General features: G+C 44.1%; 1 protein-coding gene across 2 annotated transcripts in view; it reads right to left on the bottom strand.

Annotated features, from left to right (window-relative positions):
• Window positions 1–23,553, bottom strand: part of noctb (nocturnin b) — a gene marked incomplete at its 3' end in the record, with an annotated part of 42,328 nt that overhangs the window by 6,204 nt on the left and 12,571 nt on the right. For both annotated transcript variants that reach the window (XM_084318676.1, XM_084318677.1), the window contains exon 2: window positions 6,174–6,322. In XM_084318676.1, the coding sequence (XP_084174802.1) occupies window positions 6,174–6,322 (149 nt within the window). The remainder of the gene's footprint in view (window positions 1–6,173; window positions 6,323–23,553) is intronic.

The raw sequence follows: 23,553 nt of genomic DNA, 5'->3' as shown, positions 1-23,553 counted from the left end.
GAGCAGCTGATTCAGCTGTTATTGGCTCTTTTCTGGGGACCGCACAGCAGCGCCCCCCACCCAACATTGAATTGAAAATGGCTGAATTGGAGTACTGCTGGAATACTGCATTGTGCTGCTGCTGCTCCGGCTCTGCAGCTTCACAAAAGTTCGCACACCCAGCACTAAGCTCTCGCTGACAACGTCGTTGTCATTATTAGAAGCAACGAGGAAACAAATGTAATGATCGTTTCGTTCATCGCATAGGCTATTTAATTTTAGCCTATTTTAATACAATTCAAATAATCAAATTGTGCTTAGACTCAGGGAATTATTTTCACCGGACATTAAGACCGGAGAGATTAAATATGTCGGACTTCAACAGATTTTGCCGGTCAAATACCGGTAATTACCGGCTAACGGAAACGCTGGTGCATACGATCAAATACTTTGCCTGATACAACCGAAATCAGTTTCGTCTGGACATGGCCTCAGTGTGCCACGACGAGTTGCGCTCCCATTGATGGGAAAGGTCAAGACGGAGCTTAAACGGATGGAGCAGCTGGAGGTCATCACCAGGATCGAGGAACCTACAGACTGGTGCTGCGGCATGGTCGTAGCCCCGAAGAAGGCGATGGACGAGGTCCGCATCTGTGTAGACTTAACCCCTCTGAATGAGGCGGTGTGCAGAGAGAAGTTTATTCTCCCCTCAGTTGACCAAACCCTCGGCATGCTAGCAGGAGCACAACTCTTCACCAAGCTGGATGCTAATATGGGGTTCTGGCAGATTCCTCTGGCGAAGGAGTCTGCACTCTACACTACGTTTATCACCCCATTCGGCCGTTACTACTTCAATCGACTACCATTTGGAATTTCTTCTGCTCCAGAACATTTCCAGAATCGTATGGTGACAGAAGTCACAGAGGGTCTCGAAGGAGTCGCCTGCCATATGGATGACGTCCTCATATGGGGCTCATCTCAAGTGGAGCACGATGCAAGAGTGTATGTTGTCCTGGAGAGGGCGCAAAAGGCCGGAATCACTCTCAACATGGACAAGTGTGAGTTTGGCGTGCGCGAGGTGAAGTTCCTTAGACACATTATCTCCGTGGAGGGGGTGAGGTCAGACCCGGACAAAACAAGAGCGGTTCAACACATGGACCAGCCAACTGACATGACTAAGCTCAGGAGTTTCCTGGGCATGGTCAACCAGCTCGGGAAGTTCATTCCTAATCTGGCGGAGAAGGACAAGCCGCTGAGAGACTTGCTGTCTAAGAAGAACCTGTGGGTCTGGGGACATGAACAGCAAAATGCATTCGACAACCTCAAACAGGAGCTCTCATCAACACCTGTTCTCCAGCTGTATGATCCTAATCGTGACCTGAAGATTTCGGCAGATGCCTCATCATACGGATTGGGAGCAGTCATGCCACAGAGAAACGACGACGTCTGGCCACCTGTAGCGTATGCCTCCAGGTCTCTCACACCCACAGAGCAGCGGTACGCCCAGGTTGAAAAGGAGGCTCTGGCCCTGACCTGGGCGTGTGAGAGGTTCAGTGACGTTATTCCTGGGTCTGCGTTTTGAGACTGGTGAGCCTGCTAGGAGGACAGCCGCTCGACGCTCTCCCAACACGGATACAGCGGTTCCGGATGCGTCTCATGAGATACTCTTACTTCGTCACTCACGTCGCGGGGAGTCTCACTACAGCCGACACCCTGTCGCGTGTGCCTCTGGGGGACGGCGGCACAGGACGGGACAAAGAGCTGATGGAGGACACCAATATCTACGTCGACTCTATCATGGATAACCTACCAGCAAGTAGCAACTACTTACATGATCTCAGAGAACAGCTGGGCAATGACAGCGTGTGCACACAGGTTGTGCAATACTGCGTGCAGGGGTGGCCAGACCGCAGCAGACTAGAAGGGCCGGTGAGGCACTACTGGGCGGAGCGCGCTGTCCTGAGTGTGCATGATGTATTCTACTGAGAGGCACGAGATTAGTGATCCCCTCCACAATGAGAAACAGTGTATTGGAAAAGATACACGAGAGCCACCAGGGGGTGGTCAAGTGCGGAGACCGGGCGAGGCAGGCTGTGTGGTGGCCAGGGTTGAGAAGTCAGATAGAGGAGCTAGTTCTGAACTGTAGAGTGTGTCTCGAAGAGCGGGTGAACACGCGTGAGCCACTCATGCCAACTACACTCCCCGACAGGCCCTGGCAGAAGCTGGGGGCAGACCTGTTCTCCCTGAACGGTAGCAACTATCTGCTCGTAGTTGACTACTACTCCAGGTATGTAGAGATAGCCAAACTAGGCACAACAAGATCAACAGATGTCATAGTTCACCTCAAATCGATGTTCGCTCGGCATGGAATTCCAGAGACTTTGATATCAGACAACGGGCCCCAGTTTTTGGGACAGGACATGCAAGCCTTCGCTGCACATTATGGCTTTGTGCACACAACTAGCAGTCCGAGGTTTCCCCAATCGAATGGCGAATCGGAACGAGCAGTTAAAACGATTAAAAACCTGCTGAAGAAATCATCAGATCCATATCTAGCCATGCTCGCATACAGGGCGACGCCTTTGAGTCAGGGCTCCAGACTAACTTTTTTCACCACCGTCCCAGAACCGTCCCGAAATATAATTTTAACCGTCCCAAAGTGAATGTAACCGTCCCAAAAATCAAATGTCGTTTCTTTACTTTGGTTTTGTCGTCTATAGTTGTTATTGCCATAAGAAACACCATTCAGAGAAGGGGAGAATAAATTGATTTAGTCAAAAGGCTCCCAGGTGGAAAGATTTCACAAGAATAATTATGATTAAATATATATATATATATATATATATATATATATATATATATATATATATATATATATATATATATATATATATATATATATATATATATATATATATATATATATATATATATATATATAAAGTTTTTAACAAGGTGCTAGTATAGGGATATTTGGTCACGGTGCTGTTATAGTCAACCAATTGGAGCCATGTTGATTATTCCTTCCATAGGAAAATATATTTAAATGTATTTGTATTTTATTTCGTTTTAGTTTTTTTTGTTATTACAAATGTGTGTGTTTATGGTTGAAAATGTTAGAGATAAATAAAGATCAAATAAAATCTAACTGAATAAGTTATCCCTCTTCTAACAAGAAAGAAAAACGTAGTTTAGCTTTAAATTATATAATGTCATTGCGTCCAGAGATTCCACCTTTGATAACTAAAGTAATGACACTTGACTAGTAATGAAACATGTCCCTTAGATCGCGCTGTCCTCCTGGTCGATATTGATAACTGCTGCTAAATTCCAGCGGGCCCTCCTCACTGAATATGGATTCATTGTGTAGCTGAAGTGAAGTTTGCCTATAGCCTGTCGTCTATTTCTCCGTGTTCGTTTCGATAAATGTAACGTTATGCCAATTAACTCTCAATGGTAGTAACATTACGTGTTAGTATAGAATCGAATAGAAATCCTTTAATAATCCTGAGGGGAAATTCGGCACTACAGAGCAGACTATGTATCGCTCACATTGAACAACAATAAACATTTAGGTCAATAGGACTAAAATAGGAATAACAATATAATAATAAAAATAAGAATAAAATAGTGTGAACTATGGATTAATCAGTGGCAGTCTGATACGTTAGTCAGTAACGTTAGCTAGCAATAAGCAGCTATAACTAGAACGCGTCGATAACTGTATACAGTTCCAATAGACTAACGTTACACTTCTGTGATTTAAATGTGTCCTTACCTTAGACTCAGGGGTAGTATTGCTGGATGCAGTTCCCTGTTGGTCATTTTGGGTCTGTTTATCCTCTTCAAATAGCGCAGCATGTTTGCGGTGATCTCTTCACTGAGAGGATGCCACAGTATAGCGCGTTTTTTATTTTATTATAACATTCTGATCTTTTCGCGGTTCTTGTACAGTGTGGTCTCATGCCGTGCGACTGTCAATTACCAGCTGTCATTCACTGTGTCAACCAGGGTTAAATACCAGTGGAAAAAGCCTAGGTAAGAGAGATTTCCCTCACCTGTTAACACGTTTTTCTTTTTCAATGCGAGATTCATTTGTGGTGTGACGCTGCTGCAACGCGACTGGCTGATGAGGTGGGTAGGAGCTTGATGCTGGATTAGCGTATGGCTGCATTGGGAGGCGGAGATAGTCATTGGATTTGGCAAATCACGCTACGTTTAGACTTCAGTGAACTCTGTCAATTTAGTCAGCACGCGACATTCACCATTTGACAGCAATATATGCGCGCACTGACAGTCGGCCAATTGACATTTCCTGTGAAAAAAATAATCCTCTCCGTCCCGTTTGCGTCCCAGCAAAGATTTCTGTTCGTCCCAAATCAATATTTGATCGTCCCCGGGATGACGGGACATCGTTAGTCTCGAGCCCTGCTTTGAGTAATGGTGTCAGCCCAGCACAGCTGCTCATGGGATGCCGTCTGCGCACAACAGTGCCTACCTTCCCAGCGGTGTTGGAGCTAGCGCTTCCCGATCTAAGGAGACTTCAGCAAAAGGAAAGAGAGAAGAGGTGGATGGATTCGAAGCACTTCACATGGTGAAGAATCTCACAAAGCTGTCACCAGGAGATCCGGTGTGGGTCACCGATATGAAGTCACCAGGCACAGTGACAGCTGCACATTACACACCACGGTCCTACCTTGTCAGCGGGCCACATGGCACAATCAGACGAAACAGTCATCACCTAGTGCCTATGCCTGAACAGAGATGCGAAGCCCGACATGGTCATACACCACAGGAGGACATTCCTGTTGCTCCTGGTTCTCCCCAACCAGTACTGTCTAGTATGGACTCACCTCGGGTCTCCCCTGACACAGTCAGAACAAGGTCAGGCAAGGGCGGCTGAGTGGCGCAGTGGGCAAGGCGCTCGCCACTAACGCAGGAGATGCTGGTATCGAGCCCAGCTCTCTGCGTTGCTACCGGCTTGGCTGGCAGTCATACTAACACAATTGGCAGTGTTAGAGGGTGGGAAAGCCGGTGGGTGGGGATTGGACGTTGTGGACAGCGACTCCTACAGGTCGGTTGGGTGACGGCGGAAACAGGAAGTATCGGGGGCAGCGTGAGCCTCCCACGTGTTACTCCTCGCCACTGAGAGTTCGAGCTGTTGCGGTGAAAAGATGCGACAGGCTGCCTCCTCGTGTACCGGAGGGGACACGTGATGCAAGGCTTCTATCCTCACTACAGCCGACCAGTGGGAGGCATAGTCTAGCAACGTTCAAGACAGGGGAGGGGAGAATTGGAAATACGAAATTGGGATGGGAGAAAAAATATAAAAATGGGGAGAAAAAGTGGATCAAAACAAAAAGAACAAGGTCAGGCAGAGAGGTAGTCAGACCTCATAGACTAGATCTGTGAGAGGAACATTGTTTGATGTTTTAACGTACACATAGAGTGCATTGTTTAACCAGTTTCGTAAACACATTTATTCTGTAAGTGAATGTTGATGTTTTAATGTACACGTAGAGTGCATTGTTTAACCAGTTTCGTAAACACATTTATTCTGTAAGTGAATGTTATGTAAAGATGTTCATGTGGAACTGGGAAATGTTAATGTTATTCAAACAGTTCAAAAAGGGAGATGTGGTGTAAGCCAATAGCATAAGGGAGTGGGCGGGACTTCAGTAGGATTCAGTCTGCAATTGTGTATGCTCACGGCATGTTGTATGTGATACACCAACGTAGGGCTGACCTTCGAATTTCTTTTTGGCATTCGAAGCTTCGGGGCCGAGATTTCATGAAATATTGTAAGTCGTCATTTGAGGCTTTATAAAAGCAGCACAATGAACACAAATCTGTCAGTGCCAAGTCTGACCTCATCTTAAATAACAAACAATTTGAAAAAGTTTGAAATATATATATATATTTTTTTATATATTCAAATTTTATTTTCCCATTCGAATCCCATGCCCATCGAACAATTTCGAATTCGAAGTATTTAAGACAGCCCTACACCAACGTTCAGTAAAAGCTAATTAAAAGTACTTACGGTCTGACAGTGTGCTCATTTGAGGTATAAGAACACATTATACGACACTCCCCACCACCACTGTCTAGTTGGGTATCTCTGCTTCATTCTGCTAAAGCTGCTTCAAACAACGACAGTGGTGAGAGGATGAATGACTGAACAAAGGAGTCACCTGGCAGAAGGCTGGATCCAGTTCCATGTGTGGGTGCTGGTGAGGGTCAAGGTGGGGCTGGGAGAGAGGACTGCTGCTGCTGCTGCTACTACTAAACGGCTGGGTCAAGACACCATACAGCTTGGTGGCCCCACCACCCATTGGATACACTGAAGGAGAAGAGAAGGTATGGATAGAGGATGGGAAATGGAGAAGGAAGAGAGAAGGGGGAGGGAGAGGAGTGTGGGGAGGTAAGAGGTAAGAAGTAAGAGAAGAGGTAAGAAGTGAGAGGTAAGGGGTAAGAGGTAAGAGATAAGGGGTAAGAGGTAAGGGGTGAGATTAGAAAAAGAGAGGGGCGAGAGAAGACATTCAACAGTTGTGAATAATTCATCTTCACAAACCATCACCACCTTCCCTATTAGGCAAGTCATGGCGCTGTTCCACAACCCCCCCCCCCCAAATTCACCCAGAGGACAGAGTGATTTAAGCACATCTCCATTCCTAATGAAATATGAGGGCTGAATGATACCTAGCCTATTAGACGTGGGCACCGATATAGAAATTGCATGTCGATGTGAGTTGCTTTTTACAAATCAGATAACTTTTGCAAGAAAAACCTGCCCTCTTTTCTTGATCCTCCAATCACAACTGTTGCTCTGATAGGTCCGTTCCATAGGGCAGGGAAATCCTTTAAAGACCACAGTGAAAGCTTCCATTTGCCCCTTTAAAGCTTCATTTCCCCTGGGATTTTGAGGACGACTGAGCACATTCTGCCCTTTTCCAGCAGAGCCCTGCTTCACACTCATCCAGTTACACACATTAGACACCTGGGAGCTGCTTAATAGAGCCAGTCTTCTGAAGCCACTGAGCAGCAGTTGGATACGTGCACTACGTAACGTGACTAAAGCTGGTTACAATGAACAATGTGCTAAGTACCATTCTGGATACTGATCTGTTAATAGGGTACAGATTTTAGCTACTCTAAGTATCATCTTCACTGCCTTTCTTTCAAAACTACCCCAAGGGCATAGCCCTATTTGGACTGTAGTGGGCATCTGAGGAAAGGATACGTGTTAGTTATTTAGCTTAAAGAAAAACTGCAGTGGAGGCTAAACGGATATGTTTCGATATCCAGAGTCATATAAATATTGGTTATTATGTCAACTTAGGGCTGGTCGATATGGCCAAAAATGATATCACGATAACGATATGATAATGTTATCATATCACTCGATATCGATAATTATCGATATTGTTATAAGTATTTTTAAACAACAAATGTATGTTTATTTTGCAGCAATTCTTTGTCGTTGCCGCCATCTTAGTGTTACAGCCCCTCACACTCCAGTTCTCAGGCTGCAGCTGGTTTGAAAGCGAAAGTAAACAGGTTTCTCTGCTGGCTGTGGCTCCAGGGGAGTTGAATAGTTCTGGCTCTGCTAGTTTCTTTTCTATCTTTTGGCGCTTTTTTGGTGGACAAACCACTGCATATGTGCACCGTGACTCGCGACTGGAGACTAGCTCTGCTAGCACACATAGCCTACTGTGTACAGACGGTTTCAAACTGTATTTAAAATTAGAAAGCAAACAAAATAAATGGACAAGAGAAAAATAAATCTCAATTTGGTCAGTATTGTCATTTGGACAAGCAAAGCCATTACTTTAAGTTGCAGGCAAGAAAGACAAGTCTGTCCACTGTCTCTGGTTTTAAAACTGCCCTGTTGCAGGTAAAAAAAAAAATATATATATATATATATATATTTTTTTTTGATTATCGATCGATATCGATTATTAAAATATATCACGATAATTATCGTTATAGTTTTATCACCCAGCCCTATGTCAACTGATATCAAATCATATCACATTAAGTCCATGCATTGTCCTTGTGTCCAAGAACGAGAGGCCTTTGTGTCCTCAGCGACTTCATCCCACATTATGAAGAGGCTGGTTCTAGATCACCTCAGACAGCATGTGAGCAACTATTTAGACCAACTGCGGTTTGCCTACTAGGCCTGCATTGGTGTGGACGATGCCATCATCTACCTGCCAAGGCAGGGCCAAGGCTAAGAGAATAACCAAAGACTCTAGTCACCCAAACAACTGCCTCTTTGCACTGCTGCGGTCAGGCAAGCGCTACCGGAGTCTCATGTCCAGCACAGAGAGACTCAGAAGGAGCTTCTATCCCCAGGCCATCAGGATGCTCAATGGGTCTCATTCACCAACGGACTTAAGACAAAAGATCAGACACATTTTTGTCCTAGCTCCACTTAAGACATTTTCGGGCCGATTTTGGGATTCACCCTTCTCCTGGATTCGGTCTTAACTAGGAGCAGGATTTAGGAGTGCTGAAGAGCAGTCGTAAGTCGGACAGACTGGTGTGCGCTGTGTTCTTAAGGGCTTTATTTGGGAGGAATCATGGTGATTTCATTCATGTCAACTCTACAGGCATCCTTGGAATTAATTAATCATAATAATAAATATGACAATATTTGTATGATAAAAGATTCAGTTTTCCATTTACAGTCATGCCTCAAGAGCAGACCTGGGCATTGTATCCGGCCCGCGGGATGATTCTGACTGGCCCGCGAAAGATTACATGATAATAAAAATAAAAATAAATTATATATATATATATATATATTTTTTTTTACTTTTTTCTTTTCATGTCAACGTTCACACGCACAATATACGCTTAGGATTTGACTTGATTCAACAACAAAGCAGTCGGGGCAAGCCGAAAACGGTCGAAAGTGTGGTTATTTGAAGTTTGGATTTCTTTTTTCACAACTGAGATAGGTAGATAAAGTTTTTAGAGACTAAAGTACAGAAAAAAGGTACCGTTGGGTACCGGTATCGATTCACAGGTACCGGTACCGTATCGGTTCAAATGTGAACGGTACCCATCCCTACTGAACACACAACTGCAGGGCAAGGGCATTTTTGCTCATGAAATGCATAGCCATGTGAAAGCCTTCATGACAAAGTTGCAATTAATTTCAAGGCAACTAGGCAGCAACAATCTCAAACGCATGAAAACCCTGAAAGAAGTCAAACCATCAGCTGATCACCGGCACAGGTACTCATCCATGTTGGGAGCACTGCATGATGAATTTTCAAGGCGTTTTCAAGATTTCAAAAAGGTTGAGGATGAAATGCAGCTGGTTTCCTCTCCCTTTACCTGCAGTGTTGATAGTGCACCCACTGATGTTCAACTTGAACTCATTGACCTGCAGTCTGATTCACTACTGAAAGAGCACTTTAAGTCAGCATCACTGCTAGAGTTCTACTCTGCTCTCAAGGAGGAGAACTTTCCAAACATGAGGAGACATGCTCAGAAGATGTTGGTTCTCTTTGGATCCACCTATATGTGAACAGACATTCTCAGTCATGACGTTTACCAAGTCCAGGTACAGATCCTCTCTCACTGATGAACATCTGGCAGCTGTGCTTCGCATCTCCACCTCAGACATGCAACCTGACTTTGATGGACTTGTTAAAGCTCAACAGAGACTGGATTTATCACACTGAATGAAAAAATAAAAAGAGCTGAAGAACAAAAAAATTTGGAAATATAACAATTGAAATGGGACACTTGATATTTTTTTCTTCTTTTTTTTGCACAGTTCTGAAAACATTAAATGTTTAATATAGGCATGTAAAGTAAAAAAGGCTACTGGGACACTTTTCTTTACACAGTTCAGTGATATGTCTTGTTTATTTTGGCTATAAGATGATGTGATGTCTTTAGAAAGCTAAGAAAATCCTTGTTTCAATAGTATATGAAACTCAAAATAATAACATTATTTGTATAGCACTTTTTCATACATGCCCTTTGTTATTAACACTTTAATCGCCGGAAACGCAGAAACTCGTCATTGCCCGCCATGCTCATTCTGCCGAAGACGCCGTAACACGTCTTTGATATCAATATTTCAAAAATCTGTGATCGAAATCATATTTCTCCTCCGGGGACCTGAGATATACTGCTGATCTCCACACAACAGGAAGTGCTCACCCATATTTCGTCCGGGCACTCGCGATCGTTAGCAGGACTCCATCTCGACACACTGGATAATCAATCGCTCGCCCTAACTCAATAAACAACGTTATTTGGACGTATATAGTATTATACAACCTGGAAATGGTTCATCTAGATCAACATCCCATAATAGAAAACTGTCTACTCCAAGCTGATCGCCCAACGGCCCGAGGAGACTGGGGTAAGTTTCAGCGTTTATTATTACCGTGTTCAATATAAACTGCTCTGATGATCATATGACCCACACTAGATGAATGATATAACGTTGCCCACGGAATTATAAACGACCTCCCGCCCATCAGATCATACGTAGTAACTTCTAGAAGTACCTCCAGTTGAAATTTTTTATCTGGCACCGATCGCTACCAAACTGTATTTGATCATCAATATAATGCATTTGGGGCTATAAATCAAGTTCTGGAGAAAGCTGCAGAAAACGATAAAAACATACTTATACTTTAGACAGTATTTTAGTATGAATATGTGAATGAAAAAGTATAACGTTGCTACACCCTGAACAATAGATATAGGACATTGAATGGGCCATAATAATGTCAATTTAGCAATAGAATTTAAAAAGTTATAGCCCTGCAAAGAAGGGGAACTTCTCCATAGACAAATAGAGCTGGCTAGAGATGGTAAATTATGAATTTAACCATGGCGATCAAAGTGTTAATGTTTCACATTTTGTTTATCATTTTGGAAATAAATTCTATTTGAATAAATGATATTTTTGAAAGCTAACCTCACCTTTTAATTGCCAAATTATAACATACACTCTTACCAGGGGTCAAAACAATGCCATTTACTGCTTTTTATATAGAAATAAAATGTATATTATGCATAATTGAGTTTGGAATTTTGGCCCGGCCCTCCAACATATTTTCAGTTGCTCATTCGGCCCCCCAGGAAAAATAATTGCCCACCCCTGCTCAAGAGGCATCGTGATGTCCGAAAATAAATTAAAACACTACCAGTCACTTCACCAGTCACAGACACGCATACTGGGAGTTGGTTATGTGCTGCTGACAGTAGGCTGGACTGAGCAGTTCGCACGCAACACACACACACACACACACACACACACACACACACACACACACACACACACACACACACACACACACACACACACACACCATCACCCCTGGTCATTCCTTCACTGCTCAGTCAGAACTGCTACTTTAGCACACAACTGTATAATTTTCCTCGCACATCAGTTATGCTTACTTTGCACCAACCTGAATATATGTCTCTGTACACTATGTGTTTATAACTCTGTTACATAACTGTTACTCCAGGTCCGCTCGATCACTTCCCAGATGAGCTGGACATGCTTCTAAGCTCCTTACCGGAAAATGGTACCCCCCTAATGGGTGACTTCAACCTGCCTGACTCATCTCAGTCGGCCACAGTGGTCTCCCTCCTACAATCCTTTGACTCCCACTGCCATGCCTCCCACCTGCAAAGCAGGCAACTCCTTGGATCTCATATTTTCCCGTAACTCCAGCATCATTAACACCACGGTAACTCCCCTGCATGTATCTGACCATTCCTTCATATCCTTCTCACTAACTCTCATGCTTAACCGAAAGCCCTTCACCCCAACTCAAACCGTCTCACTCAGACGCAACCTGCCCCCAACCTGCCCTCCCTATCCCCCTCCACCCTCTCCTCTGACATACTATCCGCTCTACCTTTGAGTGACACCTTCTCTGCTCCACCCTCCTCTCAGCCCTTGCGACCTCCTTCGACAAGCTCTGTCCCCTCGTTGAGAAACCTGCCCGCCGTTCCCCACCCAGTCCATGGCTGACGGATGCAGTGAGAGAACAAAGACAGGTCCTGAGAGCGGCTGAGAGGAAGTATAGAAAGTCATGCCTCACTGCTGACATCGACACATATCACAACCTCTTGTTAACATTCTCCAAAGCCATTACTAATGCCAAAGCTTCTTTCTTTCACCATAGGATCGAGGCCTCTGCCAAGAACCTTCGTAAACTGCATGCTACCATGTCCTCCGTCCTCACCCCCTCCCCCCTCATCTTTCTCTGCCGAAGACTTTGCAATCTTCTTTGAGGAAAAAGTGGAGAACATCCGCAGCTCCTTCTCCCAACCCCCACCCATTCCAAATACTGAATCGAGAACCTCATCTTTCACTCTGTCATCTTTCTCTCCCATTACAGAAGCTGAGACCCTGACACTGGTAACGTCGAACCGTCCGACTACATGCCAGCTGGACCAGTTTTCCTCCAGACCATAGCACCAGACATCCTCCCATTCCTAACTGCAACCATCAACTCCTCCCTCAACTCTGGGGTGGTCCCCACCTCCCTAAAACAAGCCAGAGTCACACCGCTCATAAAAAAAAAAACACTCAACCCCACCGTCATAGGCAACTATCGTCCTGTCTCTCTTCTCTCCTTCCTTTCTAAAACACTTGAACGTGCTGTATCCAACCAACTTACTGCTTATCTCTTACAGAATGACCTCCTAGACCCTAATCAGTCAGGCTTCCCGACTGGCCACTCCACAGACAGTCAACCATCAGATCCTCCTTGCGTCCCTCGCAGGAATGGGAGTGGCTGGCTCTGCGCTGACATGGCTGACATGATCATACCTCAATGACCGCTCCTACCAAGTGTCATGGAGAGGGACCCTGTCGGTAGAGCTGCCGCGGTATCGGTATTACCGCGGTATCGCTGTTACATCATGCCCACCGCAGCGTTGGGCTGAATACCGGCATCACCGCTGTTTTTTATTATATTATTATTATTATTACGCTCTCGTTGGGCTTGCGGCTCTGCAGATATACCCTACTTCTCTGTCGAGATTCCAAGCGACCCTATTGGGTACCAGAAAAGTCACATGAAACACTGCAGACCACTGATTGGTCAGAAGAGATACGCGTCACATGCTTGGAGCATCTTGCAGTGCTTTTACTTCCTGAATCTCAGCCATCACAACACGGCTAATAGTACGTTAGCTCCCACCGGAGACCGGAGTGGATTACCGACGCCGTCGCTCCTCAGGGAACGAGGCATAATGATTTTACTGCAACGAAATGTTATAAATAAAAGCCCTTCGTTCTATACACTTGTCTGATTGAAAACTTTATTAACAGACCGCAGAATGGGTACAACTCGGCACGCTCTGAGCAAAGAAAGGAACTTAGATATTAATTGAGTAACGCTTGCCTTGCTATGGTCCGGTAAATACGAACGTGTAACTATACTAACGTTAATGCCACAAATCGAATGCCTTTGTAGTAAGTAGTAACGTTATAATAATAAGAAGAAGAAAGGGTCGGGGGGGTAACCGGCGGGCGCGCCGCTACCACCCCTGCTCGCGACACCGAGGGGAGACTTCGAATCCGTGTTTCACTTTTAATAACGAATGCGTGCATGCCGAATCCCAAACAATATTCATGCTGCAAAGTCATCCTCTAAAGATAGACATTTAGACTAGAGGCAGGCTATATGCTATAAAGAGTAGACTACAAAAAAAATGCATTCAAATTCAAATAACCGCAGCGGTAGGAAATATTTTGCAAATGTGTGCGGTAAGGAAAACATCAATACCGCGGCAGCTCTACCTGTCGGCCACCCACCCCCTGCGGACGGGTGTCCCCCAGGGCTCGGTCCTAGGACCCCTTCTCTTCTCCCTCTACACTAAATCTCTGGGTAACATTATCACGTCTCATGCCTTCTCGTAGGGCTGGGCGATAAAACGATAACGATAACTATCGCGATAAATTATTTCCTCGAAATAAACATGAAACGTGGTCGCAAAGTTTCGATATATCGATTTTCCAAGCTTGGCTCCGTTCAGCCTCGGCTCAGCACACTCACTAACAACAACCAACGTTACGTGATGACGTGTTTACGCACAACAGCTAACAACCAATCAGTGAAGGAGATGGCCGAGAGCGAAGTATACCCGGAAGGAGGTAGGACTCACTCAACAACAAGGCTTGCTAGGCTAATTAGCTTGCACGGCGATGTTTTATATATTTACGTGCAGAGTATGTGTGTGACGTGAATTCTGAGGCCACGTTTATAGTAGTGGGGGTATACAGTGGACGTCGTTTCAATATATTGTGGCGGAAGAGAGTATTTTAGTGTAATATTTAGCACATTGTCATGGAATACACCGCTTAGATACTACAGGCTTGCTAGGCTAATTAGCTTGCACGGCGATGTTTTATATATTTACGTGCCGAGTATGTGTGTGTTTTGAATTCTGAGGCCACGTTTATAGTAGTGTGGGGTATACAGTTCGTTTCAATATATTGTGGCGGAAGAGAGTATTTTAGTGTCATATTTATTGTCATGAGATACTCCGCTTGTCTGCTAACTACTAACGTGCGCGGACTGATGACGACATCAACTCGACTTGAGACATTCGCAGCAAAATAAGAAGTTAATTAAACTTGACGGACATTATATCGACGATAATTATCGATATCGAATTATATGAAAATAATTGTATAATTTTATCGCAATAACGTTTTTGGTCATATCGCCCAGCCCTACCTTCTCGTATCATTGTTATGCTGATGATACTCAACTCTTCCTCTCCTTCCCTCCCTCAGATATCCACGTCTCTGAGCGGATCTCTGCCTGTCTGTCCGATATCTCTGCCTGGATGACGACCAACCACCTCAAACTGAACCTAAGCAAAACAGAATTGCTCCACCTGCCGGCCAAATCCTACCCCCTGACCGACCTGTCCATCACAGTCGAGAATGCAGAGAGGCCGCGTCCCCGACCGCCAAGAACCTTGGTGTTGTCCTCGACGACCAGTTGAACTTCTCCGCTCACATCGCAGCGACAACCAGAACCTGCAGATTCCTCCTGAGCAACATCAGAAGGATCCGCCCCTTCCTGACAAAAGAAGCCACCCAACTCCTCGTCCAATCAACAGTCATCTCCCGCCTCGACTACTGCAACGCACTGCTTGCTGGCCTCCCGGCCACTGCCACCTCTTCAACCCATTTCAGAACGCAGCGGCCCGCCTGATCTCAAACCTACCGAAGTCGGCCCATGTCACCCCACTTCTTAGGGACCTGCACTGGCTCCCCATTGCTGCACGAATCCGCTTCAAGGCCCTCGACCTGGCATACCGTGCGGCAAAGGGAACCGCTCCCGCCTACCTCTGGTCGATGGTCTCTAACTACACACTGTCAAGACCCCTACGATCTGCATCTTCTGGCCATCTCAGACCCACTCCTATCCGAGCTCCGGGAGGATCATCAAGGAGAACCTGCCTTTTCTCAGTCCTTGCCCCACAATGGTGGAATGAACTACCCACCCCAGTTAGGACAGCCGAAACCCGTCCAATCTTTCGCCGTCGACTAAAGACGCACTTCTTCAACCATTATCTAAAAGAAATTATAATAGTATTAAAAAAAATCTAACCCTAACTAACCTTACTGTCATGCACTTGTCCTAATAAACTAACCTACACTGTAGCACTCAACACTTGTTGTGCCCTTCCTGATGACTTGTCGTACAGAACTTGTAAGTCGCTTTGGATAAAAGCGTCAGCTAAATGACTAAATGTAAATGTAAATGTATTGATCAGCCAAGTGGTTTATGTGTGGAGTTTGCTCGCAAGGGTTCCCCCTCTAGAGAAAGAGATAAATCAACAGCTTCAGACTTCATTCCGACAGCCATCAGACTTTATAACGCATCACTGTGCCTCACTGCATCACCGAGCACAGGGTGACAGTACTATGACATAATCTTCCTGGACTTTTACTTTTAAATTGACATTTTACACTTTTTACTATAGACTTACTGTATATTTCTGTATATTTTGACTGTATATTTTATATTTTAGAATGTATATACATAACAGAATGTATATCCCGGACCGTATTTTATTATTTATTCTTATTTTTATTCTAATTAGTGACTTTTGTTCCTGACTACCTAAATGTTTACAGTTTACACATGTAGTGCCGAATTTCCCATAAGTCAAAGTATTTCTATTCTATTCTATAAACCCAATGAAGAAACATTCAGAACAGATCGCTAACGCTGTCGCATCCCTGATGAAGACAGACAGGAGCACTTGGATTGGTCCCGGCTGCCCTTGGGGGGAAGGATGACGGGACAATGAGAAATTGAATCTGTGACAAAATATATACGTGTGTGTGTGTGTGTTTTCCTATGTGTGTTGCCCATCTTGCATGTGTGCGTTTGCTGCATGACAATGTAGCAATGTGTGCTACAAATAAAGACTATAATAAAAGACAATAACATAATTCCCCAATCTTATCCTATCTTATAACACCTTGTATGGGCCTACATACCTCTCAGCCGCATATATACAGTATAACTTATTTATGTCACATTAGGTCTATACAGTATGACTTACAGTATTTAGGTCACATTAGGACTTATGTTAGTAAGCTGTTGTGGAACGCTGTTCATCCTGCCCTCACACAGTGAGATAGATACAGAGGTACACCAGGCTGTTCATCCTGCCCTCACAGCTCACACAGTGAAAAAATACAGAGCTAAACCAGGCTGTTCATCCTGCCCTCACACAGTGAGATAGATACAGAGCTAAACCAGGCTGTTCATCCTGCCCTCACACAGTAAGATAGATACAGAGCTAAACCAGGCTGTTCATCCTGCCCTCACACAGTGAAAAAATACAGAGCTAAACCAGGCTGTTCATCCTGCCCTCACACAGTGTGATAGATACAGAGCTAAACCAGGCTGTTCATCCTGCCCTCACACAGTGAGATAGATACAGAGCTAAACCAGGCTGTTCATCCTGCCCTCACACAGTGAAAAAATACAGAGCTAAACCAGGCTGTTCATCCTGCCCTCACACAGTGAGATAGATACAGAGCTAAACCAGGCTGTTCATCCTGCCCTCACACAGTGAGATAGATACAGAGCTAAACCAGGCTGTTCATCCTGCCCTCACACAGTGTGATAGATACAGAGCTAAACCAGGCGGTTCATCCTGCCCTCACACAGTGAGATAGATACAGAGCTAAACCAGGCTGTTCATCCTGCCCTCACACAGTGTGATAGATACAGAGCTAAACTAGGCTGTTCATCCTGCCCTCACACAGTGTGATAGATACAGAGCTAAACCAGGCTGTTCATCCTGCCCTCACACAGTGTGATAGATACAGAGCTAAACCAGGCTGTCCATCCTGCCCTCACACAGTGAGATAGATACAGAGCTAAACCAGGCTGTTCATCCTGCCCTCACACAGTGAGATAGATACAGAGCTAAACCAGGCTGTTCATCCTGCCCTCACACAGTAAGATAGATACAGAGCTAAACCAGGCTGTTCATCCTGCCCTCACACAGTGAAAAAATACAGAGCTAAACCAGGCTGTTCATCCTGCCCTCACACAGTGTGATAGATACAGAGCTAAACCAGGCTGTTCATCCTGCCCTCACACAGTGAGATAGATACAGAGCTAAACCAGGCTGTTCATCCTGCCCTCACACAGTGAAAAAATACAGAGCTAAACCAGGCTGTTCATCCTGCCCTCACACAGTGAGATAGATACAGAGCTAAACCAGGCTGTTCATCCTGCCCTCACACAGTGAGATAGATACAGAGCTAAACCAGGCTGTTCATCCTGCCCTCACACAGTGTGATAGATACAGAGCTAAACCAGGCGGTTCATCCTGCCCTCACACAGTGAGATAGATACAGAGCTAAACCAGGCTGTTCATCCTGCCCTCACACAGTGTGATAGATACAGAGCTAAACTAGGCTGTTCATCCTGCCCTCACACAGTGTGATAGATACAGAGCTAAACCAGGCTGTTCATCCTGCCCTCACACAGTGTGATAGATACAGAGCTAAACCAGGCTGTCCATCCTGCCCTCACACAGTGAGATAGATACAGAGCTAAACCAGGCTGTTCATCCTGCCCTCACACAGTGAGATAGATACAGAGGTAAACCAGGCTGTTCATCCTGCCCTCACACAGTGAGATAGATACAGAGCTAAACCAGGCTGTTCATCCTGCCCTCACACAGTGTGATAGATACAGAGCTAAACTAGGCTGTTCATCCTGCCCTCACACAGTGTGATAGATACAGAGGTAAGCCAGGCTGTTCATCCTGCCCTCACACAGTGTGATAGATACAGAGGTAAGCCAGGCTGTTCATCCTGCCCTCACACAGTAAGATAGATACAGAGGTAAGCCAGGCTGTTCATCCTGCCCTCACACAGTGAGATAGATACAGAGGTAAACCAGGCTGTTCATCCTGCCCTCACACAGTGAGATAGATACAGAGGTAAGCCAGGCTGTTCATCCTGCCCTCACACAGTGTGATAGATACAGAGCTAAACCAGGCTGTTCATCCTGCCCTCACACAGTGTGATAGATACAGAGCTAAACCAGGCTGTTCATCCTGCCCTCACACAGTGAGATAGATACAGAGGTAAACCAGGAGGCTAGTTAGTGTCTGTGGTGCCACGACTAGGGATGGGTACCTTTCACATTTGAACCGATACCGGTACCGGTACCTGTGAATCGATACCGGTACCCAACGGTACCTTTTTTCGGTACTTTAGTCTCAAGAAATTTAATTTACCTACCTCAGTCGTAAAAAAAAAATACAAACTTCAAATAACTACAATTTCGACAGTTTCCGGCTTGTCATTGCTCCGACTGCTTTGTTGTTGAATCAAGTCAAATCCTAGGTAAGCATATATTGTGCGTGTGAACGTTGACATGAAAAGAAAAAAGTAAACAAAAAAAAGTATAAAAAAAAAAAAAAAAAAAAAATTGGTTTCTCACTTCATTCGATACTCGGTAGTACCGACGTGTTTCGGTTCGGTGCCTCAAAAGTACCGAATTCGGTACCCATCCCTAGCCACGACACCTGAACCTTTCCTCCACGACACCTGAACCTTCCCTCCACGACACCTGAACCTTCCCTCCACGTGCCTGGAGGGTCACATTAGTCATAGCCAGCCTGAGACTGTGAGTTACACCTCAACCTGACCACCGTAGCGCTAACGAGCAAAACCCCATGGGACTCAACCCCAGTGAGTCACTTACTACTGCTCCTGTTAGGGCCAATCCTGTCCCATCTACCACAAATACTCCCTCTATAAGCCCTTCAGCCAATCAGAACCAGGAGGCAAAGGTCACAACAGGGTTATTGGCAGGGGCGAGGGACTGTCTGGAAGTCACTCTTGGCACGGGATTGGAAAATAAAAATAACTTTTCCCACTGATAAATCACTTTATCTATGTAGGGTATGTTTGGATACTGGGAAAAGGTGATGTGCAACAGCGCCCTAGTCATGGTATCTCGTGACTATAAGGCCAAGGTTGGTATGAAGAGCACTGGAATACCAGATCCACATAGAACAGTACAATGATGAGTACCACAAAGCTTAGACTAATTTAAAGTTAATTTAGAGCCAGTAACCCAACAAAGCTTAGACACTTCTAAAGTTAATTTAGACCTAGCAGCCTAATAATCACTGACAACTTACTTGACACTATTAAATTTGTCCTGATGCAGTAAACTCCATCCATCTCATACTCTAAGGTTAAGACTTTTAAGTTATTGACCAACACCATCTGACCCAGATCCAGCGTGTGTGTCTTCTCACACAGCAGTTGAAAAGCTATCATTAAAGAGACAGTTGCCATTCAATGATTACTGTTCAGGTCAATTTGTATTACTTTCTTCAAATCCAGAATGTGACTCTAAGCAATTCAGTTGCTAAATTCATAGCAATAATTCTCAATAGACTGACAATGATTTTTTATTTCAATGGCATTTTATGCACACACACAGTCTATTGACCATTATTCACACAGGGAATCCCAATCTGAGCATAACATGAGAGCAAAATGTCAATTGAGGCTCACAGAGAAAGCATGTCACTGCTGTTATGTTAGTTGTTTCCAGTATTCCTAACTAGGAATAAACAGGCTAGGGTTTCTTTACTGGCTTTTATTCACACGTTGTCTATCCGTACATCAAGGCACTCTCCTCTTACTCCGGTCCTCGGTCCGGGTCCTACCACAACAGGGCAGAACCAATATTATGTATTATAATAATAACACAACTGCCATTGTACATGTGTGCATGTGACAAATCAACTTTGACTTTGATTTCTTCACTGAAAATAAAGGGAAACCTACTGTGTTTTAGGGCTGACCTTCGATTTTTTTTTGGAATTCGAAGATTCGGGGCAGAGATTCGATTTTAATTCGAAGCTTCGAGATACAAAAAAAAATTAGAAATAAATATTTTTTTTATGTTGTGGGACTTGTACAGCACTTTGTTCAACGTTGTCAGTGCTGTAAAGTTGAAACCTTTTTAAAGCTTTATAAAAGCAGCACAATGAACACAAATCTGTCAGTGCCGAGTCCGACCTCATCTTAAATAACAAACAGCATTGCTTGTTGTAATTAACAAAGAGAGGCAGAGTTGATTTAGCAGAAAAATAAAACAATATTTAAAAAAAAAAAATTATATATTCGAATTTTATTTTCATATTCGAATCCCATGCCCATCGAACGAAGCTTCGAAGTATTTAAGACAGCCCTATAAGCACCACTTCTGGTTGTTTCTAATGTCTCTCTCTAATGTGGATCTCACTTCTTTCTCTGGAGAGTGAAGAGGAGTGCAGGATGATGTGGAAACACACTTATATACCCATCATATATACCTAATATACCCACTGACCTGTGAAGACACACCCACACAGAGACACCATCTGTTTATGTAGCATAATATATGCTAATAATATATACATGCTGGCGGTGAAATGTCTGAAGTCCAGCAGCTCAAACCAAAGTAGGTTAATTCAACCGAATTGGAAGGATTGTGGAGGTTAGTAGTGTCAGGCTGGTTGAATGTCAAACTACAGAAACAACAAGTCCACTCACCTCGCCAAACCTCAGTAGAGGAAAGATGCTCTTTATATATATATGCTAAGATACTATTAAATGTATACACTATATAATAATAATCCAATATACCATCCCTTGCTGGTCCAGCCCTCAGAGTCAAATCCCCTTGATGAATTATGTGAACTTAAATACACCCCCAACAACCCTAAGATTATATGGAGAAAACCACAGAAACACAGATTATCAGCAGCATTTCATTGAGCTGTAATTAACATTTACTCTCAATAACTGTCAAAACTCGGGCGGCTAAGTGGCGCAGTGGGCAAGGCGCTCGCCACTAACGCAGGAGATGCTGGGTTCAAGCCCAGCTCTCAGAGTTGCTTCCGGCTTGGCTGGTCGTTCATACTAATACAATTGGCAGTATTAGGGGGTGGGAAAGCCGGTGGGTGGGGATCGGACATTGTGGACAGCGACTCCTACAGGTCGGTTGGTGCGCCTGTACAGCAGAATCAGGAAGTATCGGGGGCAGCGTGAGCCTCCCACACGTTACTCCTCGCCACTGAGAGATCGCGCTGTACAGGTGAAAAGATGCGACGGCTGCCTCCTCGTGTACCGGAGGGGACACGTGATGCAAGGCTTGGTCCACATTGCAGCCGACCAGTAGGAGGCATGGTCTAGCAACGTTCGAGACAGGGGAGGGAAGAATTGGATAATACGAAAATTGGAATGGGAGAAAAATAGAAAAATGGAGAGAAAAAGTAGATAAAAAAATAACTGTCAAAACTAAATTAATATGTGCAAAACTGTTTGAGTTTTTGGATGTGTGTGAGATTATGTGCAAAATGCGTGCGTGCGTGCATGCGTGCGTGTGTGTGTCTCTCTGTGTACTCATTAATGGCTCACACCTCACCCTCTCCCAATAGTTAACTAAGCGTGGTACAATTAGCTACAGCAAACTTGAAACTTGTACATTTCAATAACAGCCCTAATCCACACACAAACACTAGTGACCAGGCTGTGGCTTGGGCAAATAAATCCAAAGAATTAGAATCATGATTAAATCTGTGTTTCCTACTTACTACTAAGCGATCTTTGAGTTCCAGAAGAGTGTTATATATTGATCAAATGTATTATTATTACTACACCACACAGTTTGAAATGGTATGAGGACATAGCCTATCTCATCTAGGGCTGCAGTCATGTCGAAATCATTGCAAGTGAACTTCAATTATGGCGTTGTTTTGTTTTAATTTTTTCAAATTTGAACTAGCCTATATACTTAGTCAGTCATGACTCATTGAGTGCCTTGAGTTATGACCCTACGATCTGAGAATCACTGTATGAATTCCAAAAAGGCATCACTGTTTATCTCAAAATAAGAATGTTTATGATGGTTTTGATCAATCATCAGTGGAAGACTTGTTTACATGTAATAAACAGATCCATAAATGTTATGCAATGTAAGGATAAAGCTAAAATGACCGCACTGAATGGAATCATTATCCACCTACTGACTAGTCTAAAATATAAAACAATAGCTTCTCTTACCCATGGTCTCCATCATTTGTCCACAGCGTACATATATCTCTTTATATATTAACTGGGACACACTATTCTATCAGATATGAAGAACTTGAAGTTGGAATAGCGTGCTGCTCAGGTACTAATAGGAAAGAGTGATGGATGCCTTGTGTCGGTCAGTGTGCGCTGTGGTCTGGCTTTAAACGTGGTTCACCGAGAGAAAGAAGGAAGGAGAGAGATTAGAAAGCATCGACGTCATCGTGCCATATGGGGTTTTAGAACAGTCAACAGAACAGGTCATGTGCTGCCGATGGTAGGGCTGGTTACTGAGCAATACAAACCACAGCTCAGTATGTACACCCCCCCCCCCCCCCCCCCGCGCGCACGCCCCCCACCCCCACACACACACACACACACACACACACACACACACACACACACACACACACACACACCTTATGACAACATAAGAATGGGAGGATACCTAGTACTCATCATACAGAGTAATTTTCCTATGGCTCAATGCACAAAACTACTATGACACCCAAGCTATTGCAAACCAAGTTAACCAAGGTTACTTAAACCATGTGCTCTTCTCCACAAAAAGCTGATGTTTTGGGAATGTATTGCAACATATTTGGGTAAAGATTTGTTGATATTGGATGTGCTTGTCAACATGTGTTTCAGAACACACTTTGTTTATCAAGGTTGGGGTAAAATCATTCAATTGCAAATGTCTAGTGAATCTGCAATTCATTTACAAGACACTTATTCTTGATCATACTATATATCAATTAAATATTAGAAGTTATTTAATTCAGTTATAAAATTTCAGACAATAGCTATAGTGCTACATGCCCTGCATAGACTGCATTGACAGTGAATTCACCCAAACCTGACATTTACAGTATGAAACATCTTTATTTCCTCAAAAATACAGCATTTCTAATGTATGGATTTCAAGCATTTATATC

Source organism: Notolepis coatsorum (assembly GCF_963971535.1).
Source record: "Notolepis coatsorum genome assembly, chromosome: 7".
Taxonomy (NCBI): domain Eukaryota; kingdom Metazoa; phylum Chordata; class Actinopteri; order Aulopiformes; family Paralepididae; genus Notolepis; species Notolepis coatsorum.
The sequence above is the reverse complement of the archived record's forward strand: the minus strand, read 5'-3'. Positions and strand labels throughout refer to the sequence as shown.